The sequence below is a fragment of the Crocodylus siamensis genome, chromosome 5 (assembly GCF_052110815.1).
Source record: "Crocodylus siamensis isolate JL-2025a chromosome 5, ASM5211081v1, whole genome shotgun sequence".
In the NCBI taxonomy this organism is placed as follows: domain Eukaryota; kingdom Metazoa; phylum Chordata; order Crocodylia; family Crocodylidae; genus Crocodylus; species Crocodylus siamensis.
The window spans coordinates 203836177-203863326 of NC_143399.1; the positions used below are offsets into that span (position 1 = coordinate 203836177).

The 27150-nt window shown below is 48.4% G+C and overlaps 1 protein-coding gene across 1 annotated transcript in view; it reads left to right on the forward strand.

The window, feature by feature from the left end:
- Window positions 1-889: 889 nt before the first annotated feature.
- The window catches only part of TMIE (transmembrane inner ear), a 47296-nt gene continuing 21035 nt past the window's right edge, over window positions 890-27150 (forward strand). The window contains exons 1-2 of the mRNA XM_090049962.1: window positions 890-1056; window positions 20490-20607. Coding sequence (XP_089906088.1) covers window positions 958-1056; window positions 20490-20607 — 217 coding nt within the window. The 5' untranslated portion in view covers window positions 890-957. The remainder of the gene's footprint in view (window positions 1057-20489; window positions 20608-27150) is intronic.

The following is a 27150-nucleotide window of genomic DNA, read 5'->3' on the forward strand; positions in this document are numbered from 1 at the left end:
GATTGTTGCTGAAGTTTCAGTGATAGTGGAATAGGAATGGTCTTGCTCTAATCTGAACAAGACTTAGCCTTATTACATATGAGGCTCCATCTCAGGGGCAGCATCTCTAAGAGCACAGGGCCACGGTCCAGCAGTAGTTTAAGGATGGTTTCCCTAAAATCATCATCAGCATAACTTCCTCCAATCCCTATAACTTCCTCCAATCCCGGATCCAATCTACTCAGGGCCTATTTACCGAGGGAAGTCTACCAGCTGAATTCTACCGTTTTCGCTAGCCTTGTCTGCAGAGGTTATATACGTTCTCCCATGCGGTTCAAACAGCTCAAGGCAAGTCCAGTTGGAGACGGAAGGAAATCACGGCACGCAGAAACTTGGCCGCAGCATCCCTTGGGATGAAAGATGCTTGAGGAATGCAGGACTTTGCAAAAGTCCTCTCTGCCACATCATTGGGCCCCTCCAGTAGGAAGCTAGCTACAGATGCTGTATAGCTTGACTTTCAGCCTTCTTGGTTAGGGAAGAAGCATGTCTATCGACTGATCAGGATAAAACAAAACAGAAGAGCTGGAATCAGTCATCAGCTGTACAGAAATAGGGTCAAATTAAGCAAATAGCTTTCCTCTCCAGGGAACGGGCGTCTGAGCCGGAGTCGGCACCTTGTTCGTGATGCTGCCTGTTGGAGCTGTCCGACTGCCCTCCCTCCACCCGCCCGCCCAGATCATTCTGTAAGTGACACCGGTCTAATTAATTAATGACTCCTCTGTGTCAGCCGTGGCGGCTGAGCGAGAAAGCAAAGCTGCAAGAGGAGAGGAAAAGGACAGTACGTGGCTGCTTCTAGCAGAGACTGCTGAGTGCTGATGACAGCTTGCTGGCTATTATTCCTCATCCCTCCTGCTCCAGGCTGCAGAACAGACAGCAACCAAGAGGGAGAGGGAGAGAGAAATACACGGAGGAAATAAGATGGCGTGGGACCAGCCTTTCCAGCACCCTCACTCCTGGCCAAGGTGCTCTGCCCTCCTTCTGACATGCTCCAGAACTGCCATGAGCCAGCTGATCGAGGTAAGAAACCTCCTCCTCTTGGGGTCAGGGGGCTGCCTGTGGTGGAGTCATCAGGTTGCAAAGTATCCGGTTGTCTTTGCATGTTACCTAGAAAGGACCAGTGGTGAGCAGAGAATTTAAGGTGGCTCCCAGGAGTTGGAGGTTTGCTCAGAGGAAGCTTGTTGCTTCCATTAGGCCAGGTAGACAGAAGCCATCTATGTACTTAAGGAGGCCCACAGTCATAATTAAAGGTAGCAGAAATTAAGAGCCATTTCAGAGTCGAGTATAGTGACTTAAGATGTAGTCCAAAAGCTTTTCTCTGGCATCTTTTAATTCCGTCTCATGCATTTAAAAAAAAAGCTACACAGCTTAGGAGCAGTTGCCTTCTCCACAACTCCCTTTCTGGCTTCTCCATTGGCTTCTTTCTTCTCCATCGCCTTCACCTGGAGTTTCCCTTACCCCTCAGGCTAAGTACAGACAGTCAAAAAGCCTGAGGCTGAATTGGTTCAATCCCTACAGTTTAGTCTAACCCACACAGATTGAACTGATAAGCAAGGGAACAGACATTTACTTCTGATTCCAGAAATGCAGCCACATGCCTGCAGTGGCCCAGACCAGACACTGGGGGGTGGTAGAGCCTGCCCGCCTGCTCAGCTGGAGCCAAGCTTGGGCCAAGGGTAGCCCTCCCAACCTACAAAGCATCCTGGGGTGCTGGGGGACCGTGGGAACTTGAATCTGGAAGGGATCTGGGACAGAAGTTCAATAAACTGATTTAAACTAAATCAGTTCAGTCTGATACTACATCCATCCAGGTTTATCTTAAACCATTTTCAGCCATTTTGAAAGCAGTTTCACTGAACTTCTGTTATGCTACAGTTTTGAATTGGTTTCCAATCACTTATACTGTTTATGCACAGTTTCTGTCCCTAGCCTCATTGCCCACCCCACTCCTATCCCTTCACCCAAGCCTCTCTCCTAGGCTAGGGATAGAAGTTACACATAAACTGGTTTAAGTGATCATAAACTGGTTTAAAGCCATAACAAAACAGAAATTCAGTGGACATAAACCACTTTCAAAACGGCCCAAACTGGTTTAAGATAAACCTGGCTGAATGCAGTATCAGACTTAACTGATTGAGGCCAAACTGGTTTATGGAACTTCTGTCCCAGACCTCTTCCTGGTTAAAGTTGACTCACAGTCCCCCAAGAACCCAGCATGCTTTGCAGCTCTGGGCTGGGCTGGTCTAGGTTGTGTTGTCCCCACCCCTCTCCTCCCTACCTGGAGCACTATTAGTGCTCTAGCTGACTGAGAAGGGGGCAAGGGTGGGAAAAGTGTTGGGGGGAGGGCAGAAGGTGGCCCTGGGCCTGAGGTGAAGAGGGGATGAAGGGGCTGGGCTGGTGTTGTCATGAGCAGAAGCAGAGAAGAGATGGGCAGGGGGAGAGATGCCCCTGGAGGGATGCTGGTGCTACCCCACCCTATGACACAACACTGGAGAGAACACAGGGCATTTGGAAGTGGGTGCTGGACCTGGGGGTACCTGCCAAGCAGCTTCGCCCACCAGGGCCATGCCCAGGCCCTAGCCTAGCACAGGGTGGGTGTTCCCAGGGGAGAGGGAGGTGGTGAGACAAGCAGGGATCCACCTCCCCTAACCCCCACTGCTGAATCTGCCTGAGTCACTCTTCCCCACCTCCAGCGAGCCATTGCCCCCACTGCAGAAGTTGCCAGCTCTGGTCTGCAGACTTACCGGGTGCTGCATCTACCTGATTGCAGCCTCTTCTTTCAGACTGCATGCCAGGCAGACCAGCTGCTGTGAGCAGTGGCAGGGCTTGGTGCAGCTAAAAGCCACAGCAGTGGCAAGTCTCCCAGGAGGAGCCAGCCAGTCCTGGTGGCGACTGGGGCAGTCTGCACCTGGCTGCTGCTACCAACTGAGCTGCGTGCCTGGAGCGGCCGTGTGGGGCTCAGAGTCAGCAGCCAGGGCCCTGCAAGCAGGGAAGTGTCCTGGGGTCTCCCTGGGCCTGGCCTGGCTTGGGACACTTCCTTGCTTGCAATGTCTTGCCTGCTGCCTCTGGACCCCGTGCAGCTGCTCCAGATGCTGCACCCAGAGGCACTGCTGTGCTGGGGGAGGCCTGCAGCAGCCAGGTGCAGGCTGGCTCCTCCTGAGGGGCCTGCTGCTGCTACTGCTCTTGCCCGCACCGCGCCCCGCTAGCCTAGTCTGAAAAAGGAGGCTGTAATCAGGCAGCTGCAGTACCCAATAACTATTCGGGGCAAAACCAGCAATTTCCCCAGCAGTGGCTGCAGCTCCCTGGAGGTGGGTGAGAGTAACTCAGGCAGAGTCGACACTGGGGATTTGGGGAGGGGGATCCCTGCCTATCTCCTAATTGGTGCCACCACCTTCCCCTCCCCTGGGCACCCACCCTGTGCCAGGCCTGGTCTTGGGCATGGCCCCAGGGGGAGCAGAAGCCCCTCGGCAGGTGTCCCCAGGTCCGGTGCCTGCGTTCTTGGGCCCCTCTCCCTCCCTCTGGTCCCTTAAAATGCACAGGGAGGGGATAGAGGGGAAGGGCCCAAATCCCTTCTCATAGCTACGGGCAGGGAAAGCAGAGAGCAGGAGCTGTGCAGCACTGGGCCCTGCTTCTCTTCTTGAGGGGCGTGTGCATGCATGTGCATGCACGTGTGTGTGTGTGTGTGTGCATACCCAACCTTCAGCTTCATGCAGCCCCTCGTGCATGTCCCAGCATGGAGGTGACTGTCCCGACAGGCAAACAAGCCCTGGGACTTTCTCCTTTTTCTGTCTGCAGTAGAATAGGGGCCTGAAATGTGTCATTCTTGGAGAAGCAGTGGAGGGGGTCCTCTCTGGATCAGGCCACAAAATCCTGGAGGAGTGTGGCTGGGGGGGACCCGCAGGGGTCTCACCTAGCTCAGCCCCTGAGGCTAGATGTTCAGGCTCGGATAGGATTGCCAATTCTCCAGGATTGTCTTGGCGTCTCCAGGAATTGGAGATAAACCTCCAGGAGAGTCACCCAGGAGATAAATGACAGGGCATTCATTAAAATAATATTAAATGTTGAATATGATTTATACAGTTGTCCAGTGGGTTTTGAAACTGGAATAGTCATGTGCATTTGCCTTCCTAACAAAGTCATTACATCATGTGATGAACCCCCCTGGAACAGATTCAGAGTTTGCAACCCTCAGCTCCGACCTTTCGAATACCGGTACTTACCCCTAATGGCAGCTATTCGGTTTCCTCTTTGCCTTCCTCCAAAGAATACCACCCTGCCACACACACACCGTACACATACTGTGGGATGGCAGATGCCCCCTGACCCTCATGCCTGACCTCCTGGCTAGATGCATTCCTCAGGACGCTGCTCACAGTGTCCCCCGCTGGCCAGGAGTTAACCCACACCGACTTCCCCCTCAACTGCCTGCCTTCTCGATCACCCGAAAAAGCAGGGTCGACCCAGAAAAGAAAGACACATGATGGAGCATCATGGCTCATTACCTTGCACTGGCTGGCCCCGGCGATAACTAATTGCAAGAAGTTCCAGAACTGAAAGTGCTGTGCTGAAGGACAGGCAAGAAATCACCGCTCTCAGAAGTCTACCTAGCCCGGCAGTTTCTAGCCATCCCTAGCCACTGCATTACCTTTCCAGACAAAGCCTACACGACAGGTTTCTGCTAGAACAGCTCCGTTTATCAGCAGCCTGAGACACGTGTTGCTAGAAACTGCTGGCATAGATACAGGTGTACGGTTAATACCGGGCTTTCGCTGGAATGGCTCCTTTTGTTCCTAGGGACTCATTATACAGGAACAAGGTGTAGTTGTGTCTGCACCGGGGATGATCTGGAGACGTGCAGAGCTGTACACAAGGATCTTGAGATAAAGGGCCAGAATCTATACAGGGGCCTGGGGAGGGACAGGGGGTAGGAAGGCCGGGAGACTAAGGAGTGTCTGGACAGACAGGACAGTTATATCAGTTTATTGCAAGCCACACTGAACCAATGCAGGTTTTTTTTCCCCTGCCCAGGCCTATACCCATTCAATTTTAAGCCCGACTAAAAATGTTTTAAAGCAGACAGCTCAGGAGATGTTGAGAGTGACCCTCAGCTTCTTATATCTTAAAGTAGCTTAAGTATAGGGTGCTTTGTTTTAGATTATTTGCTAATGCTTCTCCCCCCAGCCTCAACTAAACTATGGGTTGTGGAGAAGTCTTGGGTGGGGCTTGAATTTGCTATCCCACCTCTTTTGTGAGTGTATTAGCTATTGGGATATGTCCCTGAACATTTAAGACAGAAAAATGTGTTCATCCCCCAATGTTCAGGGAATTTTCCCAAAGGATGGGAGACTTACATGCAAATCCCTGCTTCAAATTAGAAGCAAAGTTTTTCCCTAGGCATCTGCCAGGTGAGTGCTGGAAATACTGGTCCATGTGGGTAAAAAGAGTGCAAAGATGCAGCCACTAGCACCACCCTCTTCTCTTTCTGCATGTTTGGCTTGGGTTGGGGGCAGCCCCAGAAGTAAGTTCAGAGGGCACTTGTTTAATCGGGACTGGCAGGTGACGAGCTGGGAAACACCAGGCTTGTGATCCCCTCTGAGCCAGAGTATCTGAGCGAGTTGGTGCCATCAGGACACCCCAGCTGTGGCAGATTTGTGCATGCCCTGGTGACAGAGATGGTAGCTGATAGGGAATTTAAGCTTTTGAAGGGTGAAGGTTTTGAGGATCTACATTCAGGATGCAAGTCCATTTTGCAGGCAGATTCTCAAAGGAGTTTTCCCTCAAGTAAGACTTGGGTCAGACCAAGAGCAAGACACTTAAAACACCCCCCTGCCCCCCGGAAATAACCCTGTTATTGCCTGAACTTTTGCTGCTGACGCTGTGGTCCCTGCTCCATGGATTATCCATGTATTTCAGCTAGAGACTATTTAATGTCATCTGGAGCAAGGTTGAGAAGGCTGTAACTACTAGGCCAAGCAGTCATGCTCTGTCTGATCTCTATCCCCAACCCAACGGCTCTCATGAAAACTAGGACACCTTCAACAGGCGACAGGCTATCACCAAGAGACCACATGGCTACAACACTTTTCTAATAGAGATAGGTAAGGCTTTGACCCCCACCCCCCAAACAGAGGGATTTGTACCTCAATCTTCCACATCAGGACCAAATCCAGAGCCTAACCCATAGGCCAAGCAATAACTTTTTCCTGCTTGGGGTCCCACTTCCAGTTGGGAGCCTCACTTCTACACGCAGCCTAGTGATCCCTGTAGGGGTCACCACCCCTACTTTGGAACTGCTGCACCAAGCTATTATATGGGGATGCAATAAAAGCATTGCAGGGAGAAACATACCCCAGGAAACAATAAAGCAGATTGAGTTGAGTACACGTCTAACTCATCCCTACAGCTTACAATTCCCTAGATCTGGGAGGGCCCAAATCCTTTGCACCAGTGTTGCTCGACTTCAAGTGAGCGGCATGGGGCTGATCTGTGGATACTGTATGTGGGGTTGGTGCCTGGGGTGAGTCCGTGGGTGCAAATCAGTGCACTGTCTCAGGCCCATGTGTTTGATCTGGACCTGCATGCTGGTATGACCTGGTGCACCAGGTCATGTCATCCAGCCTGCAAGGCTCCCTGCAGCTCCAGAAGTTTGACAGTGGGGGGAAATGTCATCATTAAATTGCTGTGGCTCCCAGAGTAGCAGGAATTAATACTGATACCCCACCCCAGTTGCCAAATTTATGGACCTATGGGGAACTACTACACTACAGCTTGAACACCAATGCTTTAAGACTCATTATGTCATCTCTCCCCATTAAAACGGTTCCCTAAATAGCTCCTGACACACACACCATGAATGCTGCGAACCTAAAGAAGCAAGAAGTTTCCAAAGAATTATTGGACAATGAGAAAATCCTCATTCTTGTAAGACTTCTCAGGTTTACCTAACAGGAGTCTTCTGCAGCCTATGTTGTAGTTAGGAGAAACAAAAGTCCTCGACGTCCTTTAGTCAGTGCTTTTGCCCTCACATCGGTCATAGGCTGAGGGGGCAAGACAAGATGCACCACCATCTTGCTGGTAGAACCCAGTTTTGCAATTCAGGGTCACAAACAACTTTTAAGAAGTCGTGACCCACTTTCTTTGCTATATGGCTGAATGTGTGTGTGGAAGGAAAGAGGGGATGGGGATTATGGGAGTCTTTTTCCCAAGCATAAAATGGCATTGAGTCAGAGAAACACTTGTTTTAGACTACTTTCATAAGCTGCCATTCCCTGGAGCCAGTTGACACCCAAGCTCTCTGTAAAATAGAGTCCAGCACTGGAGAGAGACAGGCAGGAAGAATGGAAGCCATAATGACCAGTGGAAAAGATTGTATTAAATGAACAATTAAACTTAACATTTAAATAGGAGCCTGAGGCTGAAGTTGCATGTGGCATTTAGACTATACTAAGAGTGCTTAAATGTCAGTCTGCACTAAATGGCTGTAGCATAATGGTAACACAGTCAGAAAGGAATGGCCTAACGAGCAATGGGCTCCAGTTGCAGCAAGAGTCATTTAAGTTGGATATTAAGAAAACCTGTTTTACCAGGAGGGTAGTAAAGCACTGGAGCAGGTTACCCAGAGAGGTGGTGGAGTCAACATCCTTGGAGGTTTGCAAGACCCAGCTAGACAAAACCCCAGGCGGGATGATGTAGTTGGAGAAGGTCCTGCTTTGATCAGGAGGTTGGACTAAATATGGCCTCCCGAGGTCCCTTACAACCCTCATTTTCTATGATTCAGTGCATCTGAAATCCTGCCTTTCTCTGGGATTTAAGTGCTTGCATTCATTTGGGGTTCCCAGCTCCAAATCTCCTGCAAATCAGCATCAATGATTCAAAAAAACAAAGGGGCCGTTCCTTTTTATGACTAAGACAACACAAGCTCTGATGCTGCAAGGTACCTGAGGCTTTCAAGTCCTATACAGGGAAATTTCCCCCCAGGATTTCCTTATGCAAACGCTTTCACTTCCAGTGAAGGCAGTGTTGCAAGATTAGGTTTTAAGATTAGGTTTTAAGATGACTAGTCTCAGGGAGGGAGTTCAGTTCGTTAAACAGAGGGTCCCTGGCAAGCTGAACAGCAACAGAAAACGGTGTGCTATCATAGAGTCATAGACTCAACGAGTCGGGAGGGACCTGGACAGATCATCGAGTCCGACCCCTGCCACGGGCAGGAAGGAGCGCTGGGGGTGGCAGGTCGTAAGACCCCAGCCAGGTGCCTGTCCAGTCTCCTCTTGAAGATCTCCAGGGAAGGTGAGAGCACCACCGCTCTGGGCAGCCCATCCCAGGCTCTGGCCACCCTTACCGTGAAGTAGTTCTTCCTAATATCTAACCTAAGCCTTTCCTCCCTCAGCTTGTGGCCATTGCTCCTGGTGACCCCAAGGGGGGCCCTGGGGAACAGACTTTCCCCGAGTCCCTGCTGCTGATGCCCCTGATAAGGCTGTCGGCAGCCACAAGATCCCCCCTCAGTCTCCTCTTGCGGACACAAGAGATTCAGGTCCCTCAGCCTCTCCTCATAGGGCTGGCCACAGAGGCCCCCAACCATGCGAGTGGCCTCCTCTGGATCCTCTCCAGGTTCCCCACGTCCCTCTTGAAGTGCGGCGCCCAGAACTGGACACAGGACTCCAGCTGCAGCCTGACCAGCGCCGCATAGAGGGGGAGCAAGACCTCTCTGGACCTGCTAGTGATGCCCCTGCTGATGCAGGGCAGGGTGCGGTCGGCTCCGCCTATTGCTTCATCACATTGGCGACTCATATTCATCCTGGAGTCGATCCTGACTCCACGATCCCTCTCTGCCTCTGTGCTGCCGAGAGGGGCAGCCCCTAACCTATAACCATAATGCTGGTTCCCTCTCCCCAGGTGCAGCACCCTGCACTTGTCCTTGTTGAACCGTGTCCTGTTCAGATCTGCCCACTTCTCCAACCTCTCCAGGTCTGCCTGGTTGCGGTCCCTGCCTGCCGCTGTATTCACTTTCCCCCACAGCTTGGTGTCATCAGCGAGCTTGAGCAGGGCGCTCTCCACCCCCTCGTCCAGGTCACTAATGAAGATGTTGAACAGCACCGGCCCAAGGACCGAGCCCTGGGGGACTCCACTGCCCACACCCTCCCAGGTCGACATCGACCCGTCCCCCCGCACCTCTGGGTGCGCCCCGGAGGCAGTTTGCCACCCGTGTGACCATGCATTCGTCCATGCCGCAGCCTCACCAAATCCCTACAAGCTTGGGGCAGGGAGGTGCACTCCTCCTTGGTCCCTGTCCCCTGCTTCCACCACCAGTACGCATTTTTCTTTGCCCTCAGGCCAGCCTGGATATCGCGCTCAGCCATGAAGGTTTCTTGGACCCTTTTCCCTCCTTCCTGCGCAGAGGAATTGCTGCTGTGTCCTGCTGTGCCCCAAGGATAGCCCCCTTGAGAAAGGACCAGCTTTCCTGGACCCCCATACTAGCTACCCCTGGGCTCCGAGTGCCTCCCTGACTACTGCCCTAAGCACATCGAAGTTGGCTTTCCTAGTTTGCATAGTAATACGGTGGTTACCATGTAAGCAAATGAGCATGAAAATATAAAGGTTTTCATATTGAAAATGTCAGGCATTACGAGTACCTTAAGTTAACTGGGTAGAGAGACAGTCAGGAAAGTTGTGAAGTAGCTTTTCACAGAAAGGGAAAAAGAAAATCCCTCAAAACTAGAACCCCAAGAAAAAGAGGCAGCTTTGAGTCGGGCACCTAAGGCCCCTCACCCCCCGTCTTTATTCTCCTTGGCTTTTTTGGGTGATGCCATGCAGTCCTTTCAACACAACAAGAGAAAGGTTTGGGCAGCAGCTGAGCAAAGTCTTTTTGGGCTAGTAGTTTCTTTGCACCCCCTAGTTTCTGGTGAGCTGACGGGCTCCAACAAATTTGTGAGCAATAGTCTGCTGAACCGCTGCTGCAGAGCACATGTCTGTGTGTTTAAAGACCCCTCTCTACCAGCCTTACTCCTGGCCTTTACAGATCCTTAATCACATTCAACGGGGTCTCTTCCTCAATGCAACCTGCCCTACAGAGGATCTTTCCACATCTATCAGGCCCTACTACAGAGGATGTAAAGAAATGACAGGGGCAAATGATATCTTACAGTCTAATTACTATACCCTGCTTAACAGATGCAAGTCGAACTCTCTCAGCTCTTTCTCCTTCCCACCCTCCCCCAGGACTAGTATTAGCTAGCTTCTCCTCCCCCACCCCCCTGATGGCTCTTGTCTGCCTCAAATGAATCAGCAATTAAAGAGGTCAGGCTGATTTTTTTCCCCCCTTTGCTTTCATTTCCGAAGGGCCAGCGTCAAATAGTTCTGACCCAAAACTTGACTTGTCTCTAAGTGATTTAAGGCCCTAGAGCCGGCTAAGTGCTTTGCAGTCCAGACGGCGCGATTCCAGCCGAGGTTTCATTCCACCGCCTGCAGCATCGATTCTGTCTCCCACCTCTGCCATGTGTGGAAACCTTTTGGCTCCTAGAAGAGGCTAGCAGGGGATTTTCCCAGCACAGGCTCCCTATAAAGCCCAACATGAGCACTGCCATACTGCTGCCCCACTCTCAGACCCACCTTAGAGGGGAAAATATTGGGTGGGTAAAGCGCAAGCTCATCACCATGAGTCCTGTGGGCACTCTGGATTGCACTGCAAAGGAAGACAGGCCAGATGTGGCTTTATTAATATACACCAGAGACCAATCCAGACCCTAGCACAGGGATTCACAACCAAGGTGCTACCCCCCAAAAAGGGTGTTTTGACACTCCTATTAGCTCTGGTGTGCAAAGGCCTACAGAGGATTCACAAGATAAACCAAGGGATTTCAAAGTAGGAATCCAGAATGTCGAAAACGTCCTGACCTGTTGTGGTCTCTCCAAGTTCTTGGCAACAGCAGATTTTCTCTATTATTTTTCCGTAGTCAAGAAACAAGCTGGAGTTTTCCAAGGGGAGCCTTGAGTCCAAGAAGCACGAGAACCGCTTGCCCTAGCAACAGATCAACTTTGCTCTGCAGATACTGTCTGCCTTGCCCTACACGTGATAGGCACGGCTCAGCATTTCACCCTGCATCGACTCCATGCCACACCTCGCATCACCCATAGGAGGCATGTCCCATGTGCTGGCTGCCACTCAGAGGGTGTGTCTACATGTGCATTTACTGTGCAGTAAGTTACTGCGCAGTAAGTGGTTTTCGGACCAGTGTCTCTATGTATTGGCATTATGGCGTGGTAACAGTTGTGCTCCGACTTGGGCGTTAAGTTACTCCCAAGTTGGAGCGCGCGCGCGCACTCACACACACACACACACACACACACACACACACACACACAGAGTGTTACTGTCCAGTCAAGCATCTACACTTGCCTTCCTAGGCAGTAATTAAGTGGGCATAAATTTGCTACCTGCATCATGCAGGTAGCAAATGTATACCAAACTTAGCATAAGTCGCCGTAGTTACTATGCAGTATGGGTGTGCCCAGATAGACACGTGCCTGTACTGCGCAGTAACTTTGCACATGTAGACACACCCAGCGTGTTGTATCCTGAAAGTGAGACAACCAGAGTGTGCCCCAGGCAGCACAGCTGAAACAGAGCCCAGGAGCCACACTGGGATGCCATTCAGGGCTGCTGTAATCCAGCTGTGCTGCCTGACCTTGAGGCTTTGGCACATGCTAGGCAGCAGTGAGTGAATGGGGCTTGGAAAACCATTGTAAAAGGAACACCTGCTTCTGTATGACAGCCCGGGGTGCTTCACGCACAGCACGACGCAGGGGTTAGAGCATGGACCTTGCAAACAGGATTCCTGGGTTCTGTTCCCCAAGGAGCTATACAATAAATCCAGTCTGATCTGAAGGATGTCTCATTGCTGCCCTCTCCCGTGAGTTCTCCAGTCCAATGAATAGGGCAACCCGATAGGCATTTGAGACCAAAGAGGCTCTGAAGCTGGGACCTGCTGGGGAAGCTAAAGCAATGAGGAAGCCAAATCCCAAAATTGGGTGACCGATTCCCTTAGCTCTTAACTTAGCTGGAGGCCTCTTTCATCTTTTTGTTCTTCTGCTGCCTGGCCAGAAAACTAGGACACATGTTAAGGGATAGATGCATTTCCCAGAGCCACACTCCTGACCTCACTGTCCATAACGTGCACTAAGGAAAGGGCATTGAATTTGGCTAGACAAGAGGCCCAAATGCTGTGCTACAGAGTAGCCACCTTTCTCCACTGGATCGGTCCAACTTCCCTCTCCCGGGTTTTCAGGTTTACCGTCTCCCCTCTTTTTGTACCATCTACCGGCAAGGTCTTGGGGGACCATGCCTTACCAAGATGATGGTGATGGAGTGGCTAGGAGATACACTCACACACCATCCTCTGTGAAAGAATGATTAAGACGTCCTGCTGGGAATCCAGATGTATAAGGTGGAGCAGTGATGTGGACAGGATGTGAAGGCCTCCTCCTGCTGATCCAGCCGTACATGGGCAGGGCCCTGCTGTCATGCTAGGCACATGGCTCCTCCATGGGCTGCTGGGTACTGAAGCTAGCCTGCCTTGACCATACTGGCCCTGGGGACCATTAGACAGGGGAAGATGCTGCCTTACATTTGAATCTTTTTTTACATCCAAGGCCTCTTCCTCATTGACACAAAGGCCCCTATTCACTCCTGTGGCTAGGGTCTTAAAAGAGAAGCACATCACATTTGATGTGATGAAGCTGGACTGGTCTCAGTGGGGGCAGAACAAGGAGCAATGGGCTCAAGCTGCAGCAAGGGAAGTTGAGGTTAGATATTAGGGAAAACTTTCGCATAGGAGGGTAGTAAAACACAGGAACAGGCTACCTAGAGAGGTGGTGGGATCTCCATCCTTAGAGGTTTTTAAGACCTGGGCAGACGAAGCCTTGTCTGGGACGATGTAGTTGGGGCTAGTCCTGCTTGGAGCAGGGGGGTGGACTAGATGTGACCTCCTGAGCTCCCTTCCAGCCCTCCTTGTCTATGATTTATGCTCTCTTTGAATTCCTATATACCGCCAGAGTGCTGTAAAGGAGGCTTCACAAAAAGGAAAGCCCAGCCCTTATGAGCCTGTTACCTTGTTCTCCCTTGTTTATTTTACCTGTTAGGTTTTACCTCTAGGTAGAAAATTGTATGGGCAAGGGCTTATCACTTGCTATGCATGATGTACAGCACCAAGCACAAAGGGGTCTTGCTAAGCCAAAGGCTCTGGGAACCACTGTGATGGAGATGATCAGCAATGTAGAATAAGTGTCTCTCAGCTGAAGATTGTCCAAGTAGAGCAGACTTCCAGGTGTAAAAAACTTTCCCATATTCAAATATTCCACACCCCACTACCTGCATCAGTTTGCAGGCTGGGATGGTGCCTGTCAGTGCATGGTTTTAGCAAAGCCAGCTCAAGCCACTGAATCGACTTTCCCTTACACACTGTAAAGCTTGATTCCCTTTAACAGAGTACAGCTTTCCTAAAGCTAGCTCTAGTCAACTGGGGCTTTGGGTAGGAGTGTCACTGCTAGCTAAGGGGTGGAAGGGTATGTGTATGCATGGAGGCATGCATGTATGTGCGTGAGTACACACATGCACACAAGCGGCAAGGTTCTTTGGGTAAATCTGATATCTTTTATTAGCCCAACTAAAATAGTTGGAAAAATTCTTCTTTGCAAGCTTTCAGGTACAAACACACTTCGTTCTCACATACTGGCCTCTGGCATCTATTTTATTCCATCCAGGAGGAGCACAGACCAACTGCAGATGCTTCCTCAGCCTGACAAAGGGTGTTTGTACATGAAAGCTTGCAAAGAAGATTTTTCCCAACTATTTTAGTTGAGCTAATAAAACCTCTTAGGATTTATCAAAAGAACCTTTCCTGCCTATGTCCTTAGACCAACACGGCTACCACCTATACCCCCCAAATAGGGAAGATATCCAATTTTGCCGTTTGAAACAGAAAGTACACAGCATGCAAAAGAAAAAAGCCAAACTCAACAGCGACATACATTTTCTAAGCCTACACAAGAAACACAACATCATTCCCAGAGCACTAAACACCTGCAGTCCTCTGACTACTACACACAGCGCCTCAATTTACATTTTCACTGCCTGCTCTTGTCACTGTGGTGCCCAGGAACTTCAGAAATTCTAGTGTTTTTATGCTCAGAAAAACCTCCGGGTACAGAAACTACAATGCCATTTTTAACAGGTCGAGGACTGAGGGGAAGTTAAATTAAGACCAGATCCTCCAGACTCCTGCTGATTTCAGTGAAGGTTTGCGAGGTTTTCAAAGTCAGTGGAAGGTCTCTACCTCAAAAACTTTAAGGACATGGGTCTAAGTGACTTGCTGAATGAGTCTTGAAGATATAGGAAGAACTGAAGGCATAGGAAATCTATATAGCTGAGGACTTAGATCTCCTGACCCAGGTCAGGAATTATGGGCAAAATTGGTAGGACTCCTAATGACTTCCCAGCTCCACTGTCTGTAGATGAACTTCCATTTCTACCCAGGAAAACTTTTGCAATCTTTTCTCCAATGCCTGAAGAAGGGTGTTTGTGCCCGAAAACTTGCAATTAAAGAAATATATATATATATTTTTTTTGCAAAAAATCTTGTTGGTCTAATAAAAGATATCATGTCTACTATGAGTCCTGATTGTAGAGGCATCTTAAGCTTTCTTTTACTGCTGCAGGTGCTTTAGCATGGGCATTAAAAGAGCCTAGAGCAATGGTTTTCAACCTTTTTTCATTTGAGGACCCCTACAAAATGCTGAATGGAGGCGTGGGCCCCTTTGAATTGTAAGTGTGCATGCTTTTAATGAATCATCCAAAGACCCCTTGGACGTCAGTCTTTTCTGCCCAGAGGAGGGGGCTGCACCTGATGACCTCATGAGGTCCCTTCCAGCCCTAAACTTCTGTGAATCTGTAAATAGTCTGTGGACCTCCAGGGCTCTGCAGACCACAGGCCGAAAACCACTGCTCTCTCAATGTGACTCACTCGGGAGTTCGTGTCCTATATCCACCTCCCTCCTTTTTTGCTGCATTTGCTATAGTCTCTGTAACACGCCATCTGCAAGGTTCTTGGCTCAAGTTGCAGCCACTTGTGATTTTAGCTCAAGAGGTTCCCTGGTGTTGACCCCAATATATCACATACAAGGCGGCATCCGTCATAGCTTTCACTTGAAAAGTAGGACTGGCCATTCATCCACCAGCCTCAGTGCCTGACATGCGCCCGAAGAGATGAAGGCAGACTGAAATCCTACCCCCTCCCAATGGATTCCAACACAGGCTCGTTCTAGGTAGGAGCATCCTGATCTGAACATCCTCATTAGACAATAAAATGACTGAAATGTGGTTTCTGTTGCCCAAACAGTCGTGTAATTGGAGTGTGGCTCCAGCTCGACTTCTCCTCCCAGGCGTCTGTTACAGCTGGGCTCAACGCTAGTTCTGCGAGCCAAGAAGAGGGCACCGGCGGGGGGGAATGAATATGGTGCAGTTAGGACTTTCCGAGAAACTCAGTCTTTGATATCTATTTTCGGAGTCAGCCAATTCAGACCAGGCCCTAGGTTTGTTGGGATATGCCCTAACATGTTAGCAACTATTCTAGCAGGTTTGGAGCAGGGTAAATCAGGCAACTTGCTGCACTGCAAGGTAGACTTCCAGCCCTCTCACTCACTCACGTCAGCAGTAGCAGCCTGTTACATTGCAAATCCGCCAGACAACCAGAGGGGCCTGATACCTCGATGTATTCCAAACCTAAGCCCACCAGAAGGCATTGTTTTTAAACAAATACCTCTCTTCGGTATTTTCAGCTGAAAACACAACCACATAATGCAAGCACCAAGACTTGTTTCAAGGTACTCGTTGGATCCCCTTTACCTTCATACCTGAGCATCTCATTCCTGTAATTATTCCCACAACGCCCATGTGGGGTCAGAAAGATGTATTACCCCCTTCTGGAACTGGAGACCCACCCCACAGGGACACCAAATTAGATCAAGACCCTCAAAACACGACTCAATTGCTTCCTAACTCTGCAGGCCCCTCGTGGGCTTTGTGCCCAAGTGTCCAGCAGTGGAGGCATTTTGTGGTACAGACACGCACAAAGCTCCTACGTCCAAGCACCACCATGCTCCTCAGTCTCCTGGATATCACCGGAGCCTCTTTGACTAGGCAGCCCTTCACCAGTCTTGCTCACAAGGCCTTGCCTTGGAGGCTGTCCAAGCACATCTACCTGTTTGGACCTCATACATGAGACTCCCACATAACAGGCCTCTTCACTTGACTTTACTATGTGCTTAGAGAAAAAAAAGTAGCCCTCAGATCTTCCCTCTGCCTCAGCTACAGCAAGAAATGGGATCCATGGTTTCCACTGCCCGGAAAAAAATGCTGTCACCACCAAGCTAGATGGGATGTTGAGGGTTTTTTTTAAAGAACAATCATCATAATTAAGACTCGATCACTATTATCAAAGTTGTTCCAGTTGGCATCGATTGTTCAGTGGAACAGGCAAAGGAACGAGCTCCTCAGCTTGGGGGTCCAGGCCTGTGCCCAGATTTCAAAAGGATCTGGTTCATGCCTTGCCCCAATTGCCATTTAATTATCCACACAAACAGGAGCTTGCCCCAGAAAACTCAATGGGGTGATGGAAGGGCAGTCTGCTAAACGTGGGTACCAACCCTTGCTCTGCATTCAGCTTGAAAAGTGGGCTCTTGCCTGCGGGCGAGTGCACTGACCGCTTATTATAAGGGGCTATTTTCCTCCTGTCGCACATATGTGCAGCCTGATGTGACTTTATAACTGAGCTTAAAAGGGAAAGGATGAAAAACCTGAGCAGAGAGAAGGGCCTAGGGGTCTCTGAGGGATGGGGCTTTGGCCTATGCTCTCTGCTTACTATTTCTGACTGCTCCCGACCCATCGTCCTGGCTTTTGTGACTCCTTATCTCCAACTCCCATGCATTGAATGGGGAGCTTCCTCAAAGCAGAGGATCCCACCAGGCAGCAAGGTGGTAGAGACTACGTCTACACCCCTCCCTGCCAACAGTGGACCTGCCATAGGGCAAACAAGGCTTTACCCACTCAGTCACCAAAGACCAGAAGTTAGTAACGGCAGACAGCTTGGGAGTGACCCTGCATAGCTTGAAGAGTACTGAATGTACTCCCAACTCTTCTCCAAAGCTTTCCCCCCCATGCTCAAGGCTGCTGCTGAGCTGCCCACCTCGTCTAATTGCAGGGAGTTCATGTGTGCAAAGGAACAAATGAGTGGACGGGCTGGATTTCCTTAGCCATAATCCCTTTGCAACAGAAGAACTGCTCTACTATTTTTCTGTAGTCAAAAAAATGAGTGAAAGCCAAGAACTGACATTTTCCGAGGGCCTCAAGTCTAATGAGTGGTCTCATGAGTCTCAAACAGTTGCGAACTATTGGGCTAAACCTTAGTTTGGACTTATGCTAAAGGCCACCCCACTCGATCCACCTGTAAATGGGCATCTGGCCAGGCAACTGGACAGGATGCTGACAACATCACTCCCTTGTGTGTCATTAGCTACAGAAACCAGCAGGTCTTAAAAGTGGTAGCCTGCTGGCCATTATCAGGTGAGTGGGCTTTTGATGCATCCTCTGCCATTGTGAGACCAGCCCCAATGGATACGACAATGGACTTTGTACACAATAGTCACGGGTGCTGCTTAAACCAGTTTCCAGAAGCTTTGTCCTTCAAAACCACCACTGCAGAAACCAACCTTGGAGCCAGATGGATCAAAGACCCACTCAGAGCAGCAGTCATAAGCCAACCCGAAGTGTCCCACTGCTGTATTTCTCTGGTGGGTAGGGTTGGTTTTTGGCTGCTTCTTCAAAAGCAGCATTAGGTCAGTGTAGACCTAGTCCATAAGGTCATCAGAGACAGAAACTGGTGTGCTCCACTGTAGGCTTGTGCAGGGTCTAGAGAGGTAACAGGCACCTGATCTCAGCTTGGTCCTCCTCTGGGTGTTGCAATGGGGTTAGATCAAGGGTGGGGAAAATGGTAGGTGGGTTAGTTGGAAGTAGCAAATTATGGAACGACAGCAGCTGATCGATAATTATTGCTATAAATCCAGATTTGTTGCTTCATCCTCCAAAAGCCCCAGTGAAAAGGACAAATTCAATGGCCTCAGAAGTGGAAAGTGTCATCAAATCATTCAATTTAGCCCCAGATGAGTTGAAAAAAGCTGGCTGGTTAATTCAAGTCCATGCCATAAGGGGGACAAACTTGCAACCTCCGCTTTGCTCTATCCAGTCCTGCCCTTGATGGAAATGGTGGTTTTTTCCCAATTTAGGCTGAGCTGGGGCCCAGAGAGCTGGTAGAGAGGATGGTAGCAAAGTTTTCATAGAGGGCTGGTAAGGGGAGTTGGATAACTCCCCCCACTCCATATTCTTGCTGTGCCAGAACAGTTGTGTACAGCCTGTCCACAGCATTCAGGGATTCATACCTTCCTCCTCTCCCAACAAGATCTCTCCCAGCTGAGATCTCTGGATTTGCCACAGCCTGGAGAGTCTGTACCAACATATCTCCTCATCCATATGGCTTTTGACATCACTATTTGGAAACCAGAGTTCCCTACGAAACTTCAAAAGAGACATTCAGCACAAAAAAGATTGCCAACAACCACCTTATCCTCTATTAGGCATAATGTACTGTATTACAAGTAAAAGGAATCAAAACTCGTGGAAGAGGTGACTCTTTTATTAGACCCACTGGATATTTGCAGACAAATTATTTTATTTATTTGCAAGCTTTCAGGCACGTTCACCCTTCATCAGGCAGAGGAGAGAGCAGAGATGGTAAAAGTTCTCCTAGGCAGAAATGAAAATTCATATCCGTATTGCAAGCAACGTGCTCCCCCCGTGCTTTCGTATAAAATGCATTTCCATGGAGCTTTTTAACATAGCCACCAGATGGTGCTCCGCCACTGCTCTTGATGGCTTAAAAAAAGGTAGAGAAGCCAATAAATGGAGCGAGTGGATGAACGTGCAAACAGATGCGAGGGCATGCACACGTGGGCATGGTGTCTGCCTCTGCCATGGAACAGTTCCTCTTGTATCTGATCCCCCCAAAAACGTATGCTGGCCACCCATTTTCTCCCGCATTTGTTACATGGTCTAATGATGGTTTTTCTTCCTGCAGTGACCTGGCTGGGTAGGAAAGCTAAACCAGTAGCTCAGGTATGGGAAGCTTGCTAAATAAGAGACATGGCTTTTTGCCCAGGGCTCTGAACCATGGTCTTTGGAGGTCTAGTTCAAGGCCAGCTGTGGCCAGTTCCTCTACAACCCCGGGCAGGGGCACTGAGTCATAGAGAACTAGGATGGGGAGGGACCTTGAGAGGTCATCCAGTCCCACCCCCTGCCTGAGGCACACTGATCCCTATACAAATCCCTCAACTAACTTCTTAGCAGAACCACAGAGGTCACTTCGGATGAGAACAAAGAAAGCACTTGAGTGGAACCGAGGTTCCCGAATACAATATTATTGCCTGCTTAATTCTCTCCAAACCCTGGAGCTGCAAAGGCAGGGGACTCTGGGGACTGTCCAGAATTGCACCAACTAGAGCAGCTCAGGACTTGGTTCATGCTGAAGTCAGATGGGGAGCCAGGTGCTTCTCTGTCCAAGTCCCCAAGCCTTGTGATCCAATAGGGTGAACAAGCTTCACATGCCACGCCAAGATCAGGACCCTCAGAAAAGCAGTTTCTTCCACTTCCCTTGAAGATAAGGCTGGAGGAGGTGGTAGCAAGGCAGGCCTTTGACATAATAGCCTGGTGGTTTGAGCACTCACCTAGGAAGTGAAAGGCCTGGGTTATACATGTCCATCGGACTACATTGCCTGCTCATAGGGAGTGGGGGCAGGCAGTCTCTACCCATCTTGTTGAAGATGCATCACTCTGCAAAGAACTCAAGGTTATGGCACCAGAACAAGGAGGGCATTAGCTTTCTAATCTAGTGGTTGCAACACTCACATGGGAGGGGGACGTGTAGTCAAGTCCTTTCAGGTATAAGGCGGATCAGAACCTGCATCTTCTCCTCCTCCGGTGAGTAGGCAATGAACTGCTAACTAAAAGGGTCAGACAGGGCTCTTTGGGTGCATTTTAGGGCTCCCAAACCTACAAGGATGCTCTGAGAGCCCTGCTAGAATTTGGGCATGAGCTATGAAGCCCTGTCAAGCTGTGAGCACTTCTGGGCACGGCCAGCGGCCAACATGTAAAGCATCTTAGGGGAGTTGAATTAAACACCTGGACACCAGCACCAAGGCTAAGTTTCACACCAAGGTGCTTTAAGCCTATTTGCAAATCAAGTCCCAAGAGCTGGGAATTGCCCTGGGTGCAACAGCTTAGGCATTTGTGCTCTTCTTACAGGGATGTTTGCAATTCTCACACCACTCTTCTTCTCTTCCCTCCCCACCTCCAGGCCACCACAGAGCCTCCAAAAAAGAAGCCAGATCCTGTCACTTCAGAGACGGTGGTTTTCTGGGGGATGCGCCTCTGGCAGGTGGTTGGAGTCTTTGCCATCTTCGTCCTATCAGTCAGTAAGTTATTTTCTACCCTCCTAGCTCACCCTGGCACCATCTCACCTGCCAACCCCTGCTGACCCCATCAGACTCAGGGAAAACCACCACTGGGGTCAACAAAAATGGGATGGGGTTCTTCTTCTGGCATTACTGAATTAGTCTTCAGTAGATTGGGATGGGATTTTGAAAGGAAAGTTTGAGAAATCCAGGTTTGCATTGTGCCAGAAGCCAGACTAGGTCATCATAATGGCTCTGACCTTCCCTTGGACATGGCCCTTAACCTCTTGGATGGCTTTAGGTGTCGTGACCTTCCCTTAACCTCTTGAATGGCTTTGTGTCCCAGATTCCTCAATCTATGCATATCTCTTTGGGGAAAGAATGAGATTTGAAATGTAGACAGGACCTTCATTCAAAGACTTTGCTAGTTGTAGTTTCACTGGTAGACAACACTCTCGATGGGGAGACAGCTTGCATGATAATAACTAAATAGTTTTAATTTTTGTTTTTTAAATAGCTTGTTCTAGACTGGGGTCAGGAGAGTTTGCAAGCACATAAGACCCCCTCTGGGCCACCTGGCAGGCACCCTCCTCCTTTGACAGCAAACCCTTAATCGTACTCTTTGAAAGCAGTTTTTCAATCACTATATGGGGACTTCATCTAGACCACATTTCCTTAGCATCAAAAGCCTATTTCACAAGCTACCTGTCTCACATGACTTTCTAAAGTAAGGATGAATCATTTCTACTGGTTCACTCTTATCCAATAGGCCTGTTATGCTGCCAAGGCAGGTATCTATACTGGTTTGAATATGACTAGCTCTTGACAGACCCACGTTGGCTTTTTTTTTTTTAAATCAGCTCCTTGTTCTCAAAATGCTTACAAATTGATAACCAAATACTTTATTCCACTATCTTTCCCAGTATCAGTTAAGCTGACTGATCTATAAATTCCCCAAGGGCTCTTCATTCCTCTTTTGTAATAGATAAGTATTATGTTAGTCCTTCTTTAGTCCTCTGCCATCTACTTTGTCTTCCACTCAGAGAGTCATTAATGGTTCAGATTACTCACGAACTAGCTGAAGCAATCTAGATGACTTTTATCAGGCCTCACTAGCTTGAACACAACCAGCTGATCTAAATAGGCCTTAGCCTGATTTTTCTACATTTCAGTCCATGCTCCTTAGCCCCGGTGAAAATTAAGTACCCAGTCATCTTTTTATGCAGACTATACACAAAGGAAGCACTGAAGACTTTGGGTTTCCCTACATCATCTGTTATTTAATGGGGAAAAAGAGCAAGTAAGGCCTACATATTCTCATGAGGTTCAACAAGGACAACTGCAAAATCCTGCACTTAGGAAGGAGCAGTCCCATGCGCCAGTGCAGGCTGGGGCTGACGGGCTGGGCAGCAGCTCTGCAGAAAAGTACCTGGGGGTGACAGTGGACAAGACGATGGACATGAGTCAACACTGTGTCCTTGGTAACAAGAAGGCTACTGGCATCCTGGGCTGCACTGGTAGAAACGTTGCCAGCAGATGGAGGGCAGTGATTCTTCCCTCTCTTCAGCACATCTCTAGTCCATGTCCAGTTTTGGGCCCTCACTACAGAAAGGATATGGACACATTGGAGAGAGACCAGCAGAGGGTAATAAAAATGGTTTGGGGGCTAGGCATGGGCAACTGGTGCCTCCTGAGCATGGGGGGCACCAGATCACCAGTGGGGGGGCAGCAGCCGATCACTGAGCCAGCAGCAAAACTGGATGTGCACTTCCAGTTTCACAACTGGCACTTCCAGGGGGTGCACGTGCACCCACTATGCATCACCAATGAGGCACACACGACTTGCAAGGAGGAGCTGAGGGAACTGGGCTTAGTCTGCAGAAGAGAAGACTGAGGGGGCTTCACCTCCCTGCAGGGGGTTGCAAAGAGGATGGAGGTGAATGATCCTCCCATGAGACTCCACTTACCAGATCCCTTAGATTGCCAAAGTCTATTTAATTGCAACTCAATGATCTTCTTCTGTTGCTCTCATTCCTTCCATTACTCACCAGCTGCTACATTTCCCTGCCTTCTGCCTCATTTCAAACTAACGCACTGTCTACTCAGACAACTACCCCTGTACACAAAATAAAAGACTGGGAGAGAAGAGCTGCTCCCCCAGACATTTCCTCTGCCTTCTGGAAGGAAGTTGCCCCAACACAGTCTAAGAACTTGAACATTTTCCTTTTCTAATAGACATCTGGGTTAAGATCTCAGGAACAACCTGTCCTGCCTCTGATAAGGTGTTTAATACCAGATCCCTATCACAATATGGCCCCTACTCCTTTTCCTCTTTGATCATCACCCAGAGACATTCAAGGAGCCTGCCTCATTGTTCCTGAACATCAAAGCAAGTATATTCAAGTCTCCTCCCTTTCTCTTTCCCCCACCTATTTCCTGACCAAGCTGTGATTTCACCCACCAGGTCTCTGCTGATGCTATACAGCCACCTTCATTGTTCTTATCCAATTAACACAGTCATTCACCCCAGGCATCAAACAAAGTTCAAAGAAACCAAAAGTCGAAAGAGTCATACTGCCAAAAATCCTGGGATTCAAATAAAAAACTAAGACAATGCATTTCAAAGATAGTAAGTGTGTACTTAAGATTTTAAATGATCCTTCTGTTATGAGTCCTTAAGGGTCACAAGCCTGGTTCAAGCAAGCATGAAGTACCAAATGCCCCCTTCCTTTGTCTTTCAAAAAGGGAAAGATGCTGAATTTCTCATCATCCCATGACTGAAGGTGCTGAAGCATTGAGAAAAAAAGATTCAAGCTAAAATCCCAAGAACCGCCAGATGCATATAACAAATGCGTATGCACCAAGGTGCACCATTTTAGCATCAGAAAGGAAAAGATGACTCAGAATAAAGTCCCGAGAACTGCCAGTTGCATATAACAAATGTACATGCACCAAGGTGCAGGATTTAAGTGTAATAGAGCAATCAATGAGTTTTTGGTGACCGTGTAGCAGTATTGGAGGCAAGAATCAAACCCAGTCAAGTGAGGGAATCTCTCACAAGTAATGAGGGCTAAAGCCCAGCTCCTCAGAAATACTGAAGTACATAAACCCCACTGAAAGCAAAACCTAAGATCTCTTCGGGGCATTAAGCCATTTTTGATTCACAGATCACTGAGCCATGGGCACTCAAATTCAAACGCACACAGCCACAGCCACGCATCACCCAAGAGACCCAAACTGTTGTGTCAGTGCAACACATGGTTTATTTTTGCAGGGCAGGAACATTATGGCGGAGGCATTTCCTGGTCTGCAGCTCTGGATAAAGCTCTGTTTCCCCTCAACAGCCAAATAATAAACCAAAGGAAGCCAAAGAATTGGAGGAGTTTCAAAGATAAAAGGGACGTTTTAAATGCATCTACTGATTTTTCACTGGAGGGATTTGACTGATTCTGTGAAAGTGAGAGAGAAACCCTGCAGAGTGACACTTATCCCCCAAGAAGCAAAGTGATCTCAACCAGAGCAAGATGGCTTAGAAAGTAGTAACACTGCCAAAACCAGAATGAAGAGAATCAGCCCTCACCAGCTTCACCCCTCTGGCTCCTGCAAGGTGCCTCTCTCCTCTGGAGTCCACCCTCCAGACACACTGATGGTTCCCCAGGTTGGGAGCAGAGGCGTCCCACCTCTGAGCGGACGTGCACAGCTCGGTCTCAGCTGAGCTCCAGGATCTGCCCTTGGGGTCCTGGCCTCAGTCCAGATCAACTTTGTTGTGTGCTGCTTTCAGCTGGAGTATTGGCTCAAGGAGGGTCTTTCTGTCTAGGTTCACCAATTGACTTGTGCTCTTGCCTGGGTTTCCAAAGCACTGTTAGCTATTAGCCAGAAGGAGATTGCCTCGGGCTTCTCTATCTCGCCCAGAGGAGGAGCATCTTTCACAGGGCTTCGGGAGGCTGTCTGATCAGTCCTGCCCCAGCTCCCATTGGCTGGACAGCCACACCTGCTTCATCAGGTATTTGCTTTTAAGCATTATGGTTTCTAACCTGTGCTCTTTAAAACCTCAGGCAGGTGGCAGCCTTGGATCACAAATGCAATTGCAGTGCTCAGTCTGGATCCCAGAACTGCAGTCTTATCAGATGCCAGGCTTACTGTAAAAAAAAAACAAAAAACCCCAAACTTCAAAGTGCCTTTATTATACTGCAGGCAGCATCTCAGCCAATGCTATGGACATTGCAATTTATGTAGCTAACAAGGTTAGTGCGAACAAACATGTGGAAAGGGATAATGAGCATTGCTCCTCAGAGCTCCAGACAGCAATTAGAAAGCAGGATGTAGGGAGCAGATGATTTTCCCTCTGCTACTGCAGGAGTCTTACACTCTTCTGAAGCACCTGGGGCTGGTCCCTGCCAGGGACAGAACAGGGGAGGAGATGGACCTCCACGTCTACCTTTTGCTACTGTTTCAATCAGTCTTCCCAGACTGTAATGCTCCTCGAAAGGAAAGGTGTCCTGGGTATATGCGGTCCTCTAAGCTGCAATGGTCATCCTCTGGATTTCACGGACAGAGACATAAACTCTCAAAAAATGCATTACTGGCTCTGTCTGTGGTTATATGAGTCTTCTTCATTTCAGCGTTAAGCCAATTTCAAAGAGGAAGCATTAAGCAATTTGGTAGATTTTCATTCCTATTAAAATGTTTTGATCTGTGTCTTGTAAGAGACAGTCTTCATAGTTTCTATGGGGAAACACATCTCTGAAAAGAAAGAATGAAATATAAGATCATTAAAAAAATGAAATAAAAGATGATATACAGATATGTGTATATGAATGTCACATATTTGTAAACCTGATACACATATATATAGACATGATATTTTATTATATATTAATAAGGATGAATAGATAGACAGATATGAAAAGAATGGGATATAAGATCATAAGAATGAAACAAAAATCATATACATATATGTGTGTCTATGAATGTCACATATATACACAAACATGACACACATATTTATAGACACAATATTTACTGATAGATCGATAAATAGATAAATAGATAGATATTGATGAGGACAGATAGATATGAAAAGAAAAAATGGAATATAAGATCATAAGAATGAAATAAAAGATCATATACATATACACATAAACATACATATGTGTGTCTATGAATGTCACATATATACAAACATGATACACACACATATATATAGACATAATATTTTATTATATATTGATAAAGATAGATAGATAGATATTATATGGCATATCCTGCACACAACAGGCTTTCCCCTGGCTTTTAACTTGATCTGCTTAGCAGATGGTGAAAGTCTGCCCTGCCTTGTGTACTTTCAGACATGGTAATGAAGACTGGCTAGTCTGAATACTCTAACAAGATCATAGGCTTTTAAACCCTAGCCAAGACAGCAGCCAACTTCACATAATCACTTTTGATCAGTTCACAGCCTGTTGGTTCACAACAAAGGAGGCCCCAGCCCTGCGCCAGTGCATACCAATGATAACAGCTTTGGATGGACCTGGCAGTCCTTCTGGGGAGGGTGGGGAAGATAAGGGGACAATGGATCACATGGAGTTTGTAGGAGAGATATCCTGGGAGGTAGTTGAGCTCCAGCCCAGGTTTACCTTATCCAGTCGGTCTGGCTGGTTTTCCTGAGTGGGACTTGGAACTGGAAAGCCAAGACCAACCTGTCAGCGGGTTTGACACTAATGCTGAACCCTTAAGTTACAGGGGTGTAGGTTGTAGCCATGTTGGCCTAAGGGCCCCAAAGCTTGCTAAAACATTTTTTTTTCCAACTATTTAAATTGGTTTAATAAAAGATATCAGATTCACCCAAAGAACCTTGTCTGCCTAACTCTAACTTAGCATTTTTCATCAGCGAATCTCAGTGAGCATTACCAAACGGATCTGTCTCATTCTTCTTGTAGTATTTAGGATGCACGGACCTAGCAGATTCCTGGATGCTTATATTAACTTTAGTTTCTTCACTTCACTTATAATGGCTTCATACATGCATAATGATTGGCTTGGGCTATGTCTGTGGCTCCGTTCTCCCTCTAGCCTTCTTCTTCACCCCCGTCCTCAACAAGCCCTGATCACTTTTTGATTCCCACTCCAATGGTCCTGCTATCATTGCACTCCTTGTTTTACAGATGGGGAAACTGAGGCTGGGGCAATAAAATGAGTTGCTTAAAATCACCCTGCAGGCTAGTGGCTAGGTGAGAGATTGACCCCCATGTCTCATAAGTGCCAGTCCAGTACTGTCCCCTAAACCACACGGCCTCTGCATTGGATGAAGTCAAGGATGCCCTCCAGGTTACACATGGGGTATTCTGGGGTCTTAAGTTGACAGTGTATGTCATGTTATGAAGCTATCCATGCCTCGTGATATTAGCAATGGGTGCAGATGCCTGCACATCATTCACAAGAGAAACCCAGAGATTTCAGATAGGAATCCAGAGTGTTGAGGCTGTTCTGCCCTGTTATGGGCTTGCTGAGTTCTTTGCAAGAATTGCTCTAATATTTTTCTGTCATCAAGAAACAAGTGAAAAC